This window comes from Peromyscus californicus, unplaced genomic scaffold (genome assembly GCF_007827085.1).
Source record: "Peromyscus californicus insignis strain IS unplaced genomic scaffold, ASM782708v3 Scaffold_4__1_contigs__length_199733344, whole genome shotgun sequence".
In the NCBI taxonomy this organism is placed as follows: domain Eukaryota; kingdom Metazoa; phylum Chordata; class Mammalia; order Rodentia; family Cricetidae; genus Peromyscus; species Peromyscus californicus.
Genome location: NW_026294562.1, coordinates 60820002 through 60836686, shown reverse-complemented (window position 1 = coordinate 60836686; position 16685 = coordinate 60820002). Strand labels below are relative to the sequence as shown.

The 16685-nt window shown below is 52.1% G+C and overlaps 1 protein-coding gene across 3 annotated transcripts; it reads right to left on the bottom strand.

Annotated features, from left to right (window-relative positions):
* Positions 1 to 397: 397 nt before the first annotated feature.
* On the bottom strand, positions 398 to 15048 carry Ifitm10 (interferon induced transmembrane protein 10). Of its 3 annotated transcripts, none has more exons than XM_052712595.1 (4): positions 14939 to 15048; positions 14060 to 14512; positions 7734 to 7831; positions 899 to 1009 (listed from the first exon to the last, which is right to left on the bottom strand). In XM_052712595.1, the coding sequence occupies exons 1-3, from the start codon at positions 14948 to 14950 to the stop codon at positions 7766 to 7768; spliced, it is 531 nt and encodes a 176-aa protein (XP_052568555.1). In that variant the 5' UTR covers positions 14951 to 15048; the 3' UTR covers positions 899 to 1009; positions 7734 to 7765. The 3 variants fall into 3 exon arrangements, with proteins under 3 accessions (XP_052568554.1, XP_052568555.1, XP_052568556.1); XM_052712596.1 differs by having other exon boundaries at positions 7734 to 7828; XM_052712594.1 differs by lacking the exon at positions 7734 to 7831 and having other exon boundaries at positions 398 to 1009; positions 14939 to 14965.
* Positions 15049 to 16685: the final 1637 nt, after the last annotated feature.

Sequence of the window (16685 nt, the reverse complement as noted above, 5' to 3'; positions counted from 1 at the left end):
TTGACCTTTGGACAGTGACCTTCAGTTGACAGGGAGTCTCTTTCCCCATTTCAGGGCCTGAGTAGGTGAGAACCTTATCAACACCCTGTAGGGTACCTAGAGGCTGGCAGGGCTTCACCATCACTGTAGGACATTTCTCCTGGACACTGCACATCATCCCTCCTACTCCATACAGGCTGCCCGACTCTGTGACTCCTATGTGGAGTCCCTCCACCTAAAACTCCTCATTTCACCATCCTACACAGCTGGCCATCCCAAGACCACTTGGTTTCTGAGCAAGCCTTGTACAGAATTAGCTGTGTGCAGGCCCTGGGGTCATGGTCTGCAATGAACATCTGATAAATGTCCCCAAACCTCCAGGTGACTCCTAGACCCTGCTTGGAACATGGACAGAAGATGAAGCCGAGCTGGGCACATGTTTTAATGAAAGTTCACAGATACAAGAGCTTGGAGCAGGGGTCACAGCTTGGAGGAAGTTGGGGTCAGGAGTGAGGGAGCCCCAGGTGCTGGCAGCCCCTATCCCGGGGGCTCCCACATAAGCCCTTCTTGCTGGGTGTCAGGTCTGAGGGGTGCAGGAACCTGGGTGGGGTGCACAGGTCAGGGAGGGCAGCCACTGGCAGCCAGGCAGCATCGTGAGAGGGAGCCCAGAGACCCAGTGACAGCAGGACGGGGGCAGGAGGCAGATAGGGTGGCTGGGAGGAGTGCGCCGCTCCATTGGGCACTCAGCTTCAGGTGGCCTTGCTGCCATGCATGGCTCTGGGCCTTGGTAGGAGCCCATTCTGCCCCATACTGTCAGCATCCTGAATCTCTGTGACCATCAGTCTCAGTGCTGTGTCTCCAAGGCCACTGCCTGCTGGGCTCAGTAGTCGGTGAGGGGGTACCGCAGGAAAATGAAGATGAGGATGATGCAGGAGGCTGCCAGTGCAGAGCTGGTGATGTTAAACAGCCGTGCTGTCTTGGCATCTTCCACAGCTCCATTCAGGTCATTCAGGAGCTTCTTGTCCCGAACCTGGAGGCAGAAGGAGGAGGAAGAGAGGCAGAGGTCAGAGGATGTGGTGGGTGGAGGTCAGCAGAGAAAGAAAGACAGAGGTCAGTGCAGGAGGAGGAAGGAAAATGGGAGCTGTCAGAGGAAGCAGGAGGAGGAGGCCAGGAGAGGAGAGGTGACAATGGTCATCAGAGAAGGAGGAAGAGAGGCAGAAGTCAGGAGAGGAGGCAGGGCAGAGGTCAGCAGAGGAGGAGGAGGAAGAGAGGCAGAAGTCAGGAGAGGAGGCAGGACAGACGTCAGCGGAGGAGGAGGAGGAGGAAGAGAGGCAGAAGTCAGGAGAAGGGACAGGGCAGAGGTCAGCAGAGGAATGGGGATAGAGGACAACACAGGAAGCCGGTAAAGAAGAGTCTGGAGATAAGAGAAGGAGGGGATATGGAGACAGAAGAAGGGTAAGAGGTCATCAGTGGAGGTAGAAAGAGGTCAGTAGAGGAGGCAGGTTGGTGTGTTGGGGAGCAGGGATGTGAGAGTCGGGTAGGTTTGGGGAACATAGTCAATGAGAAACTCATCTTTCACAGTTTGTAAAGTAAATAGTGTCTAGCCAGAGAAGGAAATGGGGAACGAAGGACACAGGTACCCTGTGAAGGATGCCCAGGACTTTCTGTTTTATTTTGTGTAACTGTTCAATGAGTTTGAAGTGATCTAACATAAAAGAGGAAGGTGACCCCGGAGACAGCGGATGCATGGTGAATAAGATTGTGACACCAGAGACAGGGGGTGTGGGATGTGATGACATGTGTGTCCAGTGTGTTGTAATTGATCAGTTCTGCCTAGCTAGACATTAACTAGGATGCTGAGTGGACAAGACATCCTAGGGAGATGGGGACAGAGCTGGCCATTTCTAAGAGGCTACTTGGTCAGGGCAGACACGTCTTAGGACAGCCCCCTCATGCTCCATAATCCAGTGAGTGCCAGCTGAATATGATGCCAGCTGGAAGCAGAGCCTAGAAGAAGATGAGCACAGGAGGAGATGGGGATTACCGTATTCATGGACTGGGTTTGGTTGAAATAGGAAAGAGGGCACAGAGACACTTGGACTGGCTGATGGCAGAGTCAGGGAAGGGGTTACCTGAGGAGGAAGTGTGGTGGGAGGAAGGGTGAATGAATGGGAATGGGGTTCGGGTATGGACAGGCAGAGGACAGCTGAAGCCTGCTGGGAGGAGGGATTGAAGCAGAGGGAGGAGTGGTAAGGCAGGAGCCAGGGAGAGGAGGAGGTGTGTGATGGGTACCCAGCAGTGGGCAGGGGGGGGGAGGGGAGGCAGGACAGGGCTGGGGCAGAGGAAGAGGAAGGGAAGGGACCCAGCAAAGGGCAGGGGGTGACTTGGAAGGTGGGTTGTGCTATGTGTGAACTGGATGGAGAAAGTATGGCAAGAGGGGCTGAGGTGTCAGGAGGGCAGAGGTGGGAGCGAGGCTCTGCCAGAGCTCTGGTGATCTGGGAGGGAGCCAACATCTCCGTCACCAAGATTGAGGTGTGTCCCGTTCACTTAGCTTCCACAGTTTGAGGAATTATTTGACGAAGTTTTATCATTTTCTCCAGAAAATTAAATCCTGTCTTCCCTTGGGTTTGGTATTAGCCTACTTGTTTTCCAACTATAATGTAAAGCCCTTCCCCACAGCTGCTTGCTGTAGACACTGGATCTCTAGCAAGGAAGATTCTATATCCAGTTCAACTATCCCACCACGATCATTAGCCAGGTGTTCTCTTAGATAAACCAGCTGTTCTACTTCCTCTTGCAAGCCCCTCCTCCAGGCTGCAGCAGTGTTAGGGAAACTCTGGGCCTGGGTTTCCCTCCACAGGTGCCCACTGGTAACCTCACAGAGTTAACGGGCCCTGTTGCCTCTCCTAGTGCCTGCCTGTGGCATGAAGACAGTGGTGTCCACCTAACAGGGTTGGGAAAGGCCGTGGTTAGGCTCACGTTCCTGGCACAGCTTCTTGCCCATATACTCCTATGAGGAAGACAAAGATGATTCTAGAACAATGCTGACTAGCAGAGGGTATGCAGAAGAGCCTTGGCTCACCCTTGTTCTTTTTCATTTTTTTTAAGAAAATAAGTATTTATTCTTTTACAGTTCTGAAAGCTAGAAGGTAGCTATAAATATAGAAGTGAATATCAAGTGAACAATGTGGATGGGCAAGTAACTCTCTCTCTCTCTCTCTCTCTCTCTCTCTCTCTCTCTCTCTCTCTCTCACACACACACACACACACACACACACACACACACACACACACACGCCAAGTAGCTTAGGCAAGCGGGGCCACTGGTGATTTGATGTGTGTTAGATGGACCGGAGAGGCAGTAGGTGAATTGTGTCATATGCTGCATGAGTGGGATAGGTACACAGAGGGACATATGTCAGATGGAAATAACAGGATGGACAAAGATATGAGTGGATGCTTGTTGTGGGGGCAGGTAGACAGGTGGGTGTATGAATATGTGAGTGTGTTCTAGATGAGTAGAGCAGGTGGTGTGGAAGAGAGAAAATATGTTGGTTGTGTAGGGTGTGTTGGATGATTGGACAGGTACACGGGAAACAGTAATGTATTTTATGTAGTTAGGATGGATACCTAGATAGAGGTGTGCTGGATGGGTGGGGCAGGTGGGCAGATAGGTTTATGGAGGTGTGTCAGATGGTTGGACTGGTACGTGGGGTATAGTAGCGCATGTTGTATCTTTGAGAAGGATTCTTGATATGCATGCTGGACGAGTGGAATGGGTAGATAAACAGATTTAGGATTACATGTGGGATGGGTGAGGGGAAAGAGGGGGGAGGTTAAAAGAATATATCATTGACTACTGAATGAGAGATAGGCACAGATTTTGAAATTCATTGATCAATCAGTCAGTCAATCTTTACTTAGTGCCTGCTCTGGCATCCTGGGTGTGTAACAGCTGCCATGCATAGCCCAGCTGTGCCCTGGTGTGTAGCAAGGAAAAAGAAAAGGCTCCATCCTCATGGTTCACAGACCAGGAGAAGAGTCACAAGGCACAGGGCAAGCAAGGCAGGTATTCACAAGATAGGAAGCTAGAGAGACATCTGAAGACGCCAGAGGTTGATGGTGTCCTAGGAGATCCAGTCTCAGCAGATACCCTGGAAAGACTTCATTGAGTGGATGTCTGTTACCAGATCAGTAATGGGTTTGGTCCCTTGGTGGGGGGCGGGGGGAGCACATCAGGTATGGGGAGCAGAGCCCCATGAGGGTGGCTGAGGCCAGCCTGGGGCTGCTGTTGGAGGTCAGAGCACAGACAAGTAGGGAACAAGGGAAGCTGTGGGGAAGATGGTGGCTTTGCGAAGGCTTTTCAGAGTGACACAGAGCCAGGAGGAAGGGAAGGCTGGACAGACTCTAACAGAGCCTTTGGCTAAGGATTCAGGTCAGACAAGGAGGAGGCAGAGTCTGGCCTGGAGATCGGAGGCTCATTCATCAACCGAGGGACATGGGTCTAGTAACGTGAACAAGAGCTGTGGAGTGTGAAAGTGAGCTGGCAGATGGGTTCTGGATCTGTGATAAGGCAGCTCTGACAATGCTGAGTTCCATGTGGCGGATGATGAGGAGATGGGGCTTGAGATGAGGATAAACTAAAAGTGAGTTGCAGAAGGAAAAGCTGGACGCCAGGGAACTTGGCAGTGCAGGTCCCCGCACCAATGAGAGCTGCTTTTTAGACTTGTGGCTGGACACCGGGAACAGCAATGCTGCTGAGTCTGGAGTTCAAGGATGAGGTGGAGGGCAGAGATGAACATGTGAAAGGCATCACTGCAGGTGTGACGAGACCACGTCCGGTACTGGAGGAGCTGGCTCCGCAAAGATGAGAAATCCAAATTCAAAGACCAGGAAATCGATGTGAGCAGTAAGAAGACTTGGGAGAGTGCACAGAGAAACAATGGGAAAGCTAAGAGAACAAGGGAGCTGGGTGGGGCAGGAGCAGAACACTGGAGAAGCAACCAGAGCAGAGAAGACACACAGTGCTCAGTGGGCCCAAGAGGTGACAGAGAAGATCTGTTGTGGAAAAGAAGAATGGAGGGCAGGTCTTAGAGAGACTGGTGGGAAGTTGGGTAAGTCGATCCAAGTAAGTAGGGGAAGAAGATAAGTACATTAGACGAGATGGGCAGATGAGCGGGGCGATGAATGGGCGGCCTTTTGGTGAATGTTCATGGTCTGATAGATGAATCCGTGAAGCGAAGGGAGGAAGGACAGGCCCTGGGTTGGCAGACCAGTGGGTGCTAGCTCATCCCTTGGTGATGAAAGAATAGGAGGGGGCTGGAGAGATGGCTCAGAGGTTAAGAACACTGCTTGTTCTTCCAAAAGTCCTGAGTTCAATTCCCAGCAACCTCATGGTGGCTCACAGCCATCTGTAATGAGATCTGGTGCCCTCTTCTGGCTTGCAGGGATATGTGCAGACAGAACACTGTATACATAATAAACAAGCAAACAAACAAACAAACAAAAGAATAGGAAAGGGAAGCTGATGGGGGACCAAATGGTCAGGAAGTGCTGAGCTCTGGGTATGCACTCCACCAACTTACACAGTGAAGGTTCTGGCCCCCAGCGATGGTAGGAGGTGAGGCTTTTGAGGGTGAGGCTCTCACATAGAAGGGGCCCCAAGAGGCCTTTAACCCTTCCACCATGTGAGAGATGTGAATAGCCTACAGCCCAGAAAAGTGCAGACCTGACCGGAGCCTGACCGTGCTGAGGCCTTGTGAAGTTCCAGTCAGCAGAACTGTGGGAGAAATCACACAGTGTGGAAACTCTTCATACATGCAGACCAAGGCAGGTGACTCAGATTGGGGGTGCATGAGTGGCAGGTACAGACACATGAAGGATGGGAAAGGGAGGTGACATGGTAGGTGGCCAGAGGATACGTGAGTGAGAGGAGGGAGGAGAGAGGCTGGAGGGCACGTGGATAGGGATTTTAGAGCGTATGATGGAACATATGGGTAGGGTGGTGGGGTGAGCTTTTAGAATAGACAGGGCAAAATGGAGTAGGCCTCACTTGGATAGAATGGAACAGTTGAGATGGGAAGGAAGTACGGGAAAGTAGACAGAGAGGGGCTGGGGATGTAGCTCAGCTGGGAGGGTGCTTTAGCGTGCATATAGCCCTGGGTGTGATCCCAGCACCACAAACGAACGGGTGAATGTGCTGATACACACCTGTAATCCCAGCACTTAGGAGGTAGAGGCAGGAGGACCAGGAGTTCAAGGTCATCCTTGGATACATAGTGAGTTAGAGGCCAGCCTGGGCTAAGAGAAAGTGAGAGAGGGAGGGAGAAAGGAGGAAGAAGAGGAGGGGGAGGAGAGGAAAGAAGAAACGAGAACAGAAGAGAAGATAGAACGTCCAGGAAAGGAAGGCAAAGGACGGACAGACAGAGGGACAGAGGAAGCCCAAAGTCAAACCTAAAACAAGAGCCCATGACACCCTGGTGGTGATCTCCAGGGTGTGCCTGCATCTAGCTTCCCAGTTTTTTGGAACTTACTTCATAAGATTTTGCTATCATTAATTAAAATATTCCATGCCTGGAATATGCTCAGAGTTCCATCATCGCTTGATATTTTATGGTTCTGGTTTTGCTGAAGGTGAGAGGGTGACTCAGAGGAGAGAGGAAGATGAGGTAGACAGTGGGAGTGGGAACAGAAGGGCGCAGTGGGTGGACTAGCAGGTGAACAGTGAGCAGAGGAAGCGAAAAGAAAGGACCATACGTGCCCTGTGACCAGAACTGGGAATTAAATATGTGAGTGAGTAGACCGAGGTGGGGCTGATACTTTTGAGGGGAGCCAGGAGGAAAGGAGCAGCTGGGCAGGTGACTTCATTGGGACATGAACGGTGGAAGCAAGGGCGGGAACTGGCAGATTCATTGTGGGATGGAGGCTGCTCCTCCCATGATGCCTCTCACCTCTGTGGCTAGCACCTGTATGCTTTAGACCGCTTGGGTGAGAACAGTCCTTGCAAGCATCTCCAGTCTCCTCTGGATCTCTCACTCTGAACCTCCATCAGGACAGTCTGTTGACTATGGGGTCCAGACTTGGAAGCTCCCTGTCTGTAGATTCAAACTGAGCTACAGATCAAAAAATATTCAAAACAAAGTGGAATCTGTGCTGAATGTGTAGAGTTTTTTCCTTGCTGTTTTTCCTAAGTGATACAATAAGAACAGCAATTGCTCTTCCTTTTAGTAAGGTTGTATATCACCTAGAGGTGATGTTGAGATCAGCTGAGTACGTGTGTGGGATCCAAACAAATACCAGGCTGTTTTAAATAAAGACTTGGGCATCCATGAACTTGGGTGTCTATGGAATCAATCCCCTGTGTGAATAAATACTAAATACTAAAGGAAAGGCTAGGCAGCAGCCTTCCACACCCACCTCCCTGGGCAACCCAGTATCACTGGGAAGCTCCTCCCATTTGGGCTCCCAGCCCCCTCTCTCTCTGCATCCCTAGTCTGTCCCCACATGGAAATTTCATCACATGAATCCACTCACAGTAGATGACAAAACCCTCACTGTGGAAAACAAGGCTGTGCCTCAGGCATGTCTGGTCCCCTCTCCTGTTTCAACCACACAGGCTATGGAACTTTGTCCCTGGGCTTCTCTGCAAGGCCTAGTCCTCATCCTGTGACACACTTTCTTAGACACACATGTCTATGGCCTGGACCACCTTGGGCTTACTCAGTACACCAACATGGACTTCTGTCTGAGCCCACCTTGTATGTATGAGCAATCCCAGCCTCTCTCCTCAGTCTTCACAGATGGCAGTGAGTTTCCTCTTCACAGTGAGTTTTATGATGGTCTGAGTTTCCTGCTAAAGGGAAGGCTCCAATGGTCAAGGGCGCCATGGCTAGTCACCCCTCATCCACTGGGCAGTTATCTGCTGCATGGGAAGTAGGGCAGTGGGAGAGTGCTGGGGCATTCCCATGAACCTGTGACTACATGGTGGGCTAGACAGTTTAATGAGTGGCTATGATGGTGACATCAAAGGAGTGGGCAAAAGAGAAGAAGAGAAAGGGGAGAGTAGACATAAGCTTCAAGGTGATGAAAGATGGGGGGCTGGGGAGATGGCTCAATTCATGTTAACTGTTTGCCAAGCAAGCAAGAAGACCTGCCTTTGATCTGAGGAACCTGTGTTTAACATCAAGAACAAAAAGCCAGGGAGGGGCTGGAGAAATGACTCAACACTTGCTGCTCTTCCAGAGGACCCAGGTTCAGCTCCCAGCACCTAAAGGGTGGTTCACAACCATCTGTAACTCCAGTTCCAGGGCATCTGACAGCCTCTTATGACCTCCTTGGGCACCAGGCATGCACATGGTGCACATACATACATGCAGGCAAGATGCACATGCACATAAAATCAATAAATCTAAAAACATATTTTTCAAACTTCAGGCACAGGAGCACATGCCTATAACTCAGCACTGGGAAAGCCAAGACAGGCAGATCTCTGGAGTTTGATGGCTAGCCAGTCTAACTTAACCGGTGCAGCCCCGGTCCCAGGGAGAGACCTTGTCCCAGAAGACAAAGTGGGGGTCTGAGGAGATGGCTGGTTGGATAAAGGTACCTACTATCAAGCTGAACAACGTGAGTTCAATCCCTGGGATCCCCTTGGCGGAAGGAGAGAATAAACTCCACACAATACACACAAGTGTATATTCATGCACACACAAAATTGTGTAATTTTTTTTGCTTGCTTGTGCATTGCACACACACACACATCCCATACATGAACGTGAATACACACACACACACACACACACACACACACACACACACCCGACACAGACACAGAAGTGAGGGGAGATGGATAAACATGTGGACACAGGGCAAGTTCATGGACAGAAGAGGGTGAGGAGGAGACAGGAGGAGGAAAGAACATGGTAGGTGTGTGGGTGACCAAAGGGTAGAAGAGGCAGCTGGTCTGTGTGCAGTGGCAGGGTGACCATGGGAGCAGGAAGGACAGAAGAACAACTGGGGCAGGACATGGATCAAAGACAGAATGTGGAAAGGGAAAGTGGGAAGATAAGCCGGTAGATTACTGGGTGAACCTTTAGCAGGATTTGTGTTGATGCTTGTGGGTTTTTTCTTTTTTCTTTCCCCTTTTCTTCCTTTCTTTTCATTTTTTTCTCTTTTGTAAAGACTATGTAACTGAGGCTGGCCTTGAATTCTAAATCCTCCTGCCTCTGACTCCCGAATGTTAGGATTTTATGTATGCAGCGCCATATCTGATCCATCTAGGGTGTGTCGGTGTCTAAGAACAAGAGAGGACAGAACATAAGGGAGCAAAGGGAGGGCAAATGAGCACACGGCTGAAATGAGTGTGCAGTCAGGCAGTGAGAGTGTGCAAGCACGCTCACAGTCACACAGGGACCGATAAATTACTGGATGAGACAGACAGAGATGTTGGGGGGTAGGAGTAAAGAAGAAACAGGAGAGGAGATATTTGGGTGCACGTAAAATTGGAGGAAGGACAGAGATTTGAGGCTGATAGATCTGAATGTTGATAGAGGGATGCAAGAGTAAAATTCTACCCCGGGAGGGGGAGCAGAGGGTAGGAAGGTTGGAATGAGGAGAGGATGGATGGATGGATGGATGGATGGACGGATGGATGGATGGATGAGTTCAGCCTGGGAAGTTGAAGGGGAGACTACAAAAGAGGAGAGAAAATTAGTGTGGATAAATGGGTGCATGGGTAGAAAATAGAAGAAAAAAGGATAGAAGGATGGATGGACTGAAAGGGGAAGAATGTGAATGAGGAAGGCCAGTGACCAAAAAATGCATGCATGGCTACTTGGTGTGCTGGAAAGGAGGTTGTGGCAAAGCATGAACAGATGGAAGGCAGTGCTGGTGAGGGAAGTGGGGTTGTCCTGAGAAAATGACTTTAGAAAATACTTTACTGGATCGGTGTTAAGGTTGGTAAGGATGGAATGGGGCAGCAGAGGAGAGAGTCAGAAGTACAAATGACTGTGTGTCGACAGGTGAGTGGAAGGCTGATGCTGTCTGGATGTGGTAAAGAGAGTGGAGAATGAATTGACATAGACATGCATCACTTAATGAGGGATATCTAAGAAACTCCAGATGGCCTCATCATATGTTAACATCACAGAGTATATACACAAATCAACTATGACACTAGTAGGTGATGAAGTCTTGTGTATGTGACCTGTTGTTGCCTGAAATGTCACTCTACTATCTAACAGTAGGTGGATGGCTAGGTGACTACACACATGGATGAGTGGATGGGTAAATAGATGGAAAGGTGGGGGATGGGTTGTGAATGTGTAGAGGAGTGAGTGGATGAATAGTAGAGTGGGTAGATGGATAGAGAGATGTGCAGATGAGTGTGTAGGAAGATGGGTGTAGTGTGGATAGATGGATGGTAGATGAGTGGATGGGTGGGTCAGTGGATGGGTCGACAGGTGGGTGGATGGATGAGTGTGTGGATGGATAGAAGGGGGTGGATAAATGATAGGGTGAGTGGATGGGTTAAATTGGTGAATGGACAGGTAAATGCTGACTGGGTGGGTGGGTAGATGGATGAGTGGGTGAACGGGTAGGTGAGTGGATGGGCAGATGGTTGGGTAAACAGGTAAGTGAATAGCTAGATGTGAATGAGTGTGATGTAGATAGATGAATGGTACGTGGGTAGATGAACTCATAAATGGATGGGTGTGGTGTGGATAGATGGATGGCTAGATATATTGGATGAATAAGTGGAAGGATGGACAGCTGGACTAGTGGATGGACAGGTACATGAATAGATGGATGGATAAGTAGATGAGTGAACGGGTATGGTATGGATGGGTAGATGGGTAGGTGGATGGGTGGATGGATGGGTAAGTGAATAGATGGAATGATAACACTGATATTCAGAAAGGGTGAGATGGACAGATACATAGAAACCCAACCAGAATCTACCCTCCTAATCTATTCTTTAAGGCTTTCTTGTCACAGGAAGTCCTCAGGCCTCCTGAGCTTAGATCAAGCATCTGCCACATGCTGGCTGCACTGCACTCCCTTTCCTGTCCTTCACACCTCTGCTACTCACAGAGGATGTCGACTCCTTTCTCTAGGTATAACTTTCTCCTCGCCCATCCTTCAAGGCCCATGGAAAATACTGCCTCTTCCCAGAAGCCCTTACCCTGATCCCTACTTTGCTCCAAGCTCAGTATGATGTTTTCCCTTTCTAAGACACTAGACTATCTATCCCATCTGATGACACCCTCTGTCCAGCCAAATAATAATATCCTTAGGACCCCCCCCCATGATGGTCACCATGCCTTGGGTACTGAAGGGTGGTCCTGAGGGTGAGGCAAGCAAATATGACCAGGGAAGGAAGGTCCTAGAAGTTCTGCAGGAGAGACACAGGCTTCATACACAAGAGAGAATACCTGTGAGCCAGTGTGTGCACATAGCTCAGTATTTCCCCCAGAAAAAGGGTAATGACGAACAGTGAATGGACTTGAATACCAAAATTGGATCCTGGGTACTGTGCAGCTAGCAGTGAGGCTGTGTGGTTATGAGGCAGTGTATGGAGTCTGCATGGAGACTTGATCTACTGGATCTTGCTCTTCCCTAGACACAGAGCAGCCTGCATGGAGCTGACCTGACCCATGTGGTTGGAGGAGTTGATGGTGGCCTGATGGGATATGGACAGAGAGGGCAGGCAAGAATGCCATCATCTCACACCAGCCTGCCAGCCCCACCTGATCATATGATGGCTTGAACAGTGTTGTTTCTATTGTGAGCAGATGAGGGGATGGGATCAGCAAGGAAAGATGGCTGGAAAAGCAGCCAAATCCTCCTGACCCCTGGTCCACCTGCTGTCCTTGGACATGCTTGCGTTGGGCTGCATGAGTGGCAGGTGCAGCTGGTCAGGAGGCTGCAGCTAGATACACAGGTGGACTGATTTCCAGGCATCAGGTCAGAGTTAGCCTGGTCTATGCTGACTCTGCACATCCCTCCAAGAAGCCCCGAGGCCTGACCACTGTCCCCTGAGAAGATCTTAGGGAGCAAAACAAGGGAGAGAGATTAAGCCCTCTCTCCTCCCCAAAGTATCAACCCCACATCCCAGTACAAACCCATAACCATCCAGAAATGCCTGACCTACCTACAACCCACACCAGATGGGCTACCCTGTCCAGCCAGCCGGACACAGCCTGAGCCAGGGGAGGAGGGAACAGCTCCCGGACCAGAGCCCAGGCAGTCGTGCCCAAATCCTCAGGCTGTAGACAGTGCAGGGAAAGAGGGCACCAGGGGAGGCTATGTTCCACTAACAACCTGGCAATGGTGCCCTCTGCCCGGCACTGCCCCAGAGAACAGAGCTGATATGATCTTAGGACATCCCAAGTCCCTAGGTTCCCTTCTCGTGTTGTCTCTCAGCACAAGCATGCACACACACACACACACAAAAAAAAAAAACCTGTGGTGCACATGTATGCAAACACACATATTTGACTCACAAATATTTGCATGCACACATATTATACTCAAATGTGTCCACTCACGATATACCTAAAGGTGATTATGTTGGCACCCCTCGCATGCAATGGGACATACATTTCTACCTATGTTCATGCACACTCACAGACAATTGCATTTGCTCACACACATGCATATGTGCATGCACATGATTATATGCATACAATAACGCTCAGACGTATACTCAAGTGTCCACACCACACCCATATAAATATACCTACCCATGCAACAAACTCAAATGCACCCACTCATACTCTCCACACATTTGGTAAATTACACATATGTAAGCACATGTGTACGTACACACATGCAATCTCATGCTCTCACAGACATGCCCACTCATGTACACAACTCTCATGTGGTAAAGCTCAAGGTGAGGAACCCAGACCTGGAGATGAAGGCATGAAGATGGTGTGATATGCTGAACATAAGTCAGGAAGAGGAAGGGAGAGCCTGGTGGCCAGGCATGTGATATAGGGCAAGGTGGGGCTCATGTCTGCAGATGAATGGTGGGCTGAGCTGCCTGGGCAGCCTCCCTCTTAGGTCAGTCTTGTCCTCACTTTTTAATCCCTGCAGCACCCTGCTGCTCTCCCAGCCCCTGGCACCCCTCCTTGTTGGGCAGCTGCAATCTCTGGACCGCATTTGGCTTGGCCCATTCAAGCCTGGGCTCAGGAAGTGATGAGCTGCGTAATTGTGAGCCAAGCCCTTCCTTCCTGAGATGCAGGATGGGAGGAGGGCAGCCAGGCACTATCCCCGCACCCTGCTGGTGGGGCTCCAACAGACCAAGGTTGCTCAGTCCTCACCTGGGACACAAGGGCCGAGCCGCTCTGAAGTTACCTATCACAGCTCCCCTCAGCCCCACAGCTGCGTTCATTTCTCTCACTTTGCCGTGGGAAGGGGTAGGGGTAGGGGTAGGGGTAGGAGTGTTTGAGGGGGCCCCACAGCCTTGCTACACTGTTTGTTCCCAGCCACCCCCGGGGCAAAGGGGAGTTGTAGCCACTGTGGGTGCAGAATAGGTGGGGGGTACGATGAGTTTTCCAACTTTTCCCCTGGGCCAGCCTCTGGCCTTCCACCACACACCTGGCTGGGTAGGCATACGTGCCTGGCAACAGATCCCCCAGGGAGGGGCTGACTTAAGAGGTTCTGCAAGGGCCCTGAGACCACCCCTCTACTTTCCACAGCCACAGAATTTCAAGTCCCTTGGCTCCATGCAGTCTCCATCCCATTTCCCTAGGTATGGCTACTGGCTGTGTTGACTCCCATGTCCCCGATAGAGGAGAGGACCTTGAGCTCTGAATGCCTGCTCCCAACGACTTAACTAAGTTAGTTGGACAGAGAAGACAACCCTACCTCACTCCCCAAGCTGAATCAAGCCTTCTCAGTTTAGGAAAGGGAAGTGGCCGTTTGCTGCAAGTCCAGACCTGGCCAACAACCTTACCTCTCTGAATCCATAACAGATTTCCTGGCTGGGCTTGCATGCTCTGCCCTGGGCTCCACTAAGTGGCATTCCATCCTGCTAGCCCCGTTAACCCTGCCCTGCTCCCCTGCCCAGGCTCACTTTGAGGGAGTAGGCCAGAGCAATGAAGCCCAGGCAGCAGAAGTTGAGGTAGACGAAGTTGAAGATGGACCACAGATAGTAGTCGTTCACCTCCGTGGTGTCGGGGTAGACCTCGATGACCGTTGTGGGGTTCGTCATGGTCTTCTTCTCAGCTAAGTGCTTGCAGGCCGGGGGGACACCTGATGCCCGAACGCTGTCAGTCTTGCTGCTTTTAGATTCCATGGGGAACAGAGTGGGCGCCATGGGGGGCGAGGCCGAGGGCTCAGGGGCTGGGGCCGCTGCAGCCTGCAGGGCGGGAGGCTTGGACACACAGGTGAAGCAGCCCTTGGGTGAACCTGCTGGTGGCCTGGGAATCCAGAAGGCCCCGTCCAGGGGGACTCGGGCTTCCTGGGTGCCGTCCGTGGTGCTGGCCGGGGCTCCCAGCAGGGCTGGGGACTGGCTGGGGCCCTGGGCCTGGAGGGAGGGACAGAGTGAGGAGGAGCTGGGTCCTGAGTGCCCAGTAGCACCCACCTTGGAGCCTTACAGCATCTCCCCTGCAGCCCTATAAATGGCCTTCGGGAGATGGAAATCCCCGCGAGCTTGCCAGCTGCCAGCCTGCCTGCCACCTGCCTCCCCCACCCAGCCGGCCACGGCCAATACCAAAGCCATTCGCAGTAGCCTTGGCAAGCACATCGGGGCTTTTCATCGCGTTGCCATCTGCATCCACTGACACACACAACAGCACCCCCTCAGCACCCTGACTGACACCCTGTTGCGAATAAGCAGACCTCCCCTGCATCCCCACACACTCAGGGCATTCAGACCTACAGTGACACTGCTCTAGTCACCGACTGGCAGAGTGAACAGCTCTCGCTGAAGCACATACACACCGAGACGCACCACAAACATCATCACCCGCCGAGCTCTCCAGTCCCAGCACACCCGCGCGTCCAGACGCGCCAGGTAAACAACTGCCCACCAAGAAGCGCAGCACTACACACATCGCCCCACAGGCTCAGACATATCTCCCGAAGATACACGCAGGTGCAGGTGCAGGGCTCCAAACTCGCGCACATCGCCGCCCCCCCCCCTCCCCAAACCAGGCAGAAAGCGGCACCGGGTACCCTAAGAGCGCACACCGTCACACGGAGCCACTCACCTCCCCCCTGCACCCGTGCCACCAACAGACCCACAATGACACTCAGCGAAATGGACACTTCCAAGGGACAGCTTGGCGCCGGAGCCCTGCGCCACAGGGCGCACCTGGCAACCGTGAGGAAATAGCAGGGGGCAACGGCCGAGCTGGGTGGCCGCTGGTCTGACCCCGGGTTGCAGCAGCCACCAGGACCGCTCACCTACTGGCGACGCGGCAGCGACTGGGCCAGACCCCTGCGCCTAGGAGCTCTCGTCCTTCCGCCGTCCCGGGCCGCTGTCTGTCCGCTGATCGTGTACCAGCGGCCCAAGCTTGGGGGCGGGGAGCGAGCGGGGCTGGCGCCGCTGCCTCCCCCGCTGCCCGCGCGCGCTCCGCAGCGCCAGGCCGGCCGCGGCAGCAGCCAGAGCCTGACTCACAGCGTCGCAGACACCTCCGCCTCCTCCCTAGGGAGGGAGAATGCCCTCGAGCACGGAAGCCAGGACCCCGGGAAGTGGAGAGCTGGACGAAGCTGGGACCCATGCAAACCAAGAGTTGCGTGGCTCCCATATCCACCGACCACGGAGCTGCTGCCCTAGCCCACCTGTCCTCATATTCTCTCGCGGGTCCTCAGGTCCCGGGCAAGTCTGTCTGCTGAGTACTCCACCTTGTTTCCAAGGCTGATTCTCTCTCCCTGTATTTCTCCCACTGAGCCTTACTAGCTCCAAGACCTGTGCCTTCAGAACCACTTTACCTCGAACCTCTTCTCCTTGCCCTGTTGAGTCCCACCTGCCACCCTCGTCTCCGTGGTAGTCCTTGCACTATCCCCATGAGGCCCTGTCCTGATATCGGCTTCCCAAGCTCCTACCCACCTCTTCCTTGAGCCTGCACAGCTGGACTCCATCCTTACTAATAGCTAAACCCCTGTCTGAGCGGGTCCAGTCCCCATCCCTAATCCGGCTTCCTTTTGGAGTCTCTGGATCCCTTGAAGCCTCCTGACTGCACATCACAGTTCCTACCCAAATGGGATGCAACACACCAAACCCCAGTGGAATACTCATCTTTGTTCAATCCTGTCTCTCAAGTCCCCCAAGGTCAATGTCTAGAGTTTTTCCTTCTGAGCCCACCAAGTCCAGGGCCTTCATCAAGAATCTTCAGAATGCCCCCCCCCATACCTCCCGACTCAAATCCAGTCCTGTTGAATTGGAGGTCCTGTCTCCCAAGTCTGACCCCACCAAAGCCTGGTTCATTCATGCTAATCCTGGCCTGTCCCTACACAGCAAGCTCCTCTCTGCCCTCAGGGTCAGGTGTGCTACTCCAAAGCCCCAAACCCTGGTCCCTCTTAGAGACCCCTACACTGATCTCCTTGGAGCTCAGTCTATATACCTGCTCATAGCCCCTCCAACCCACATTCTGGGCCCCAGTGCCCTGACATTATGTCCCTAAACATTACTTGCCCTAAGCAATATTGTCTTCTATGATTCTATTCCATCTCTCTTCCCTCATCCTCAATCCCTC

Coding starts and splice junctions, on each gene's coding strand:
- Ifitm10 (XM_052712594.1), bottom strand. Junction 1,010..14,059: donor CTCTGGCCTACTCCCTCAAA/GTGAGCCTGGGC, acceptor TTCTGCCTCCAG/GTTCGGGACAAGAAGCTCCT.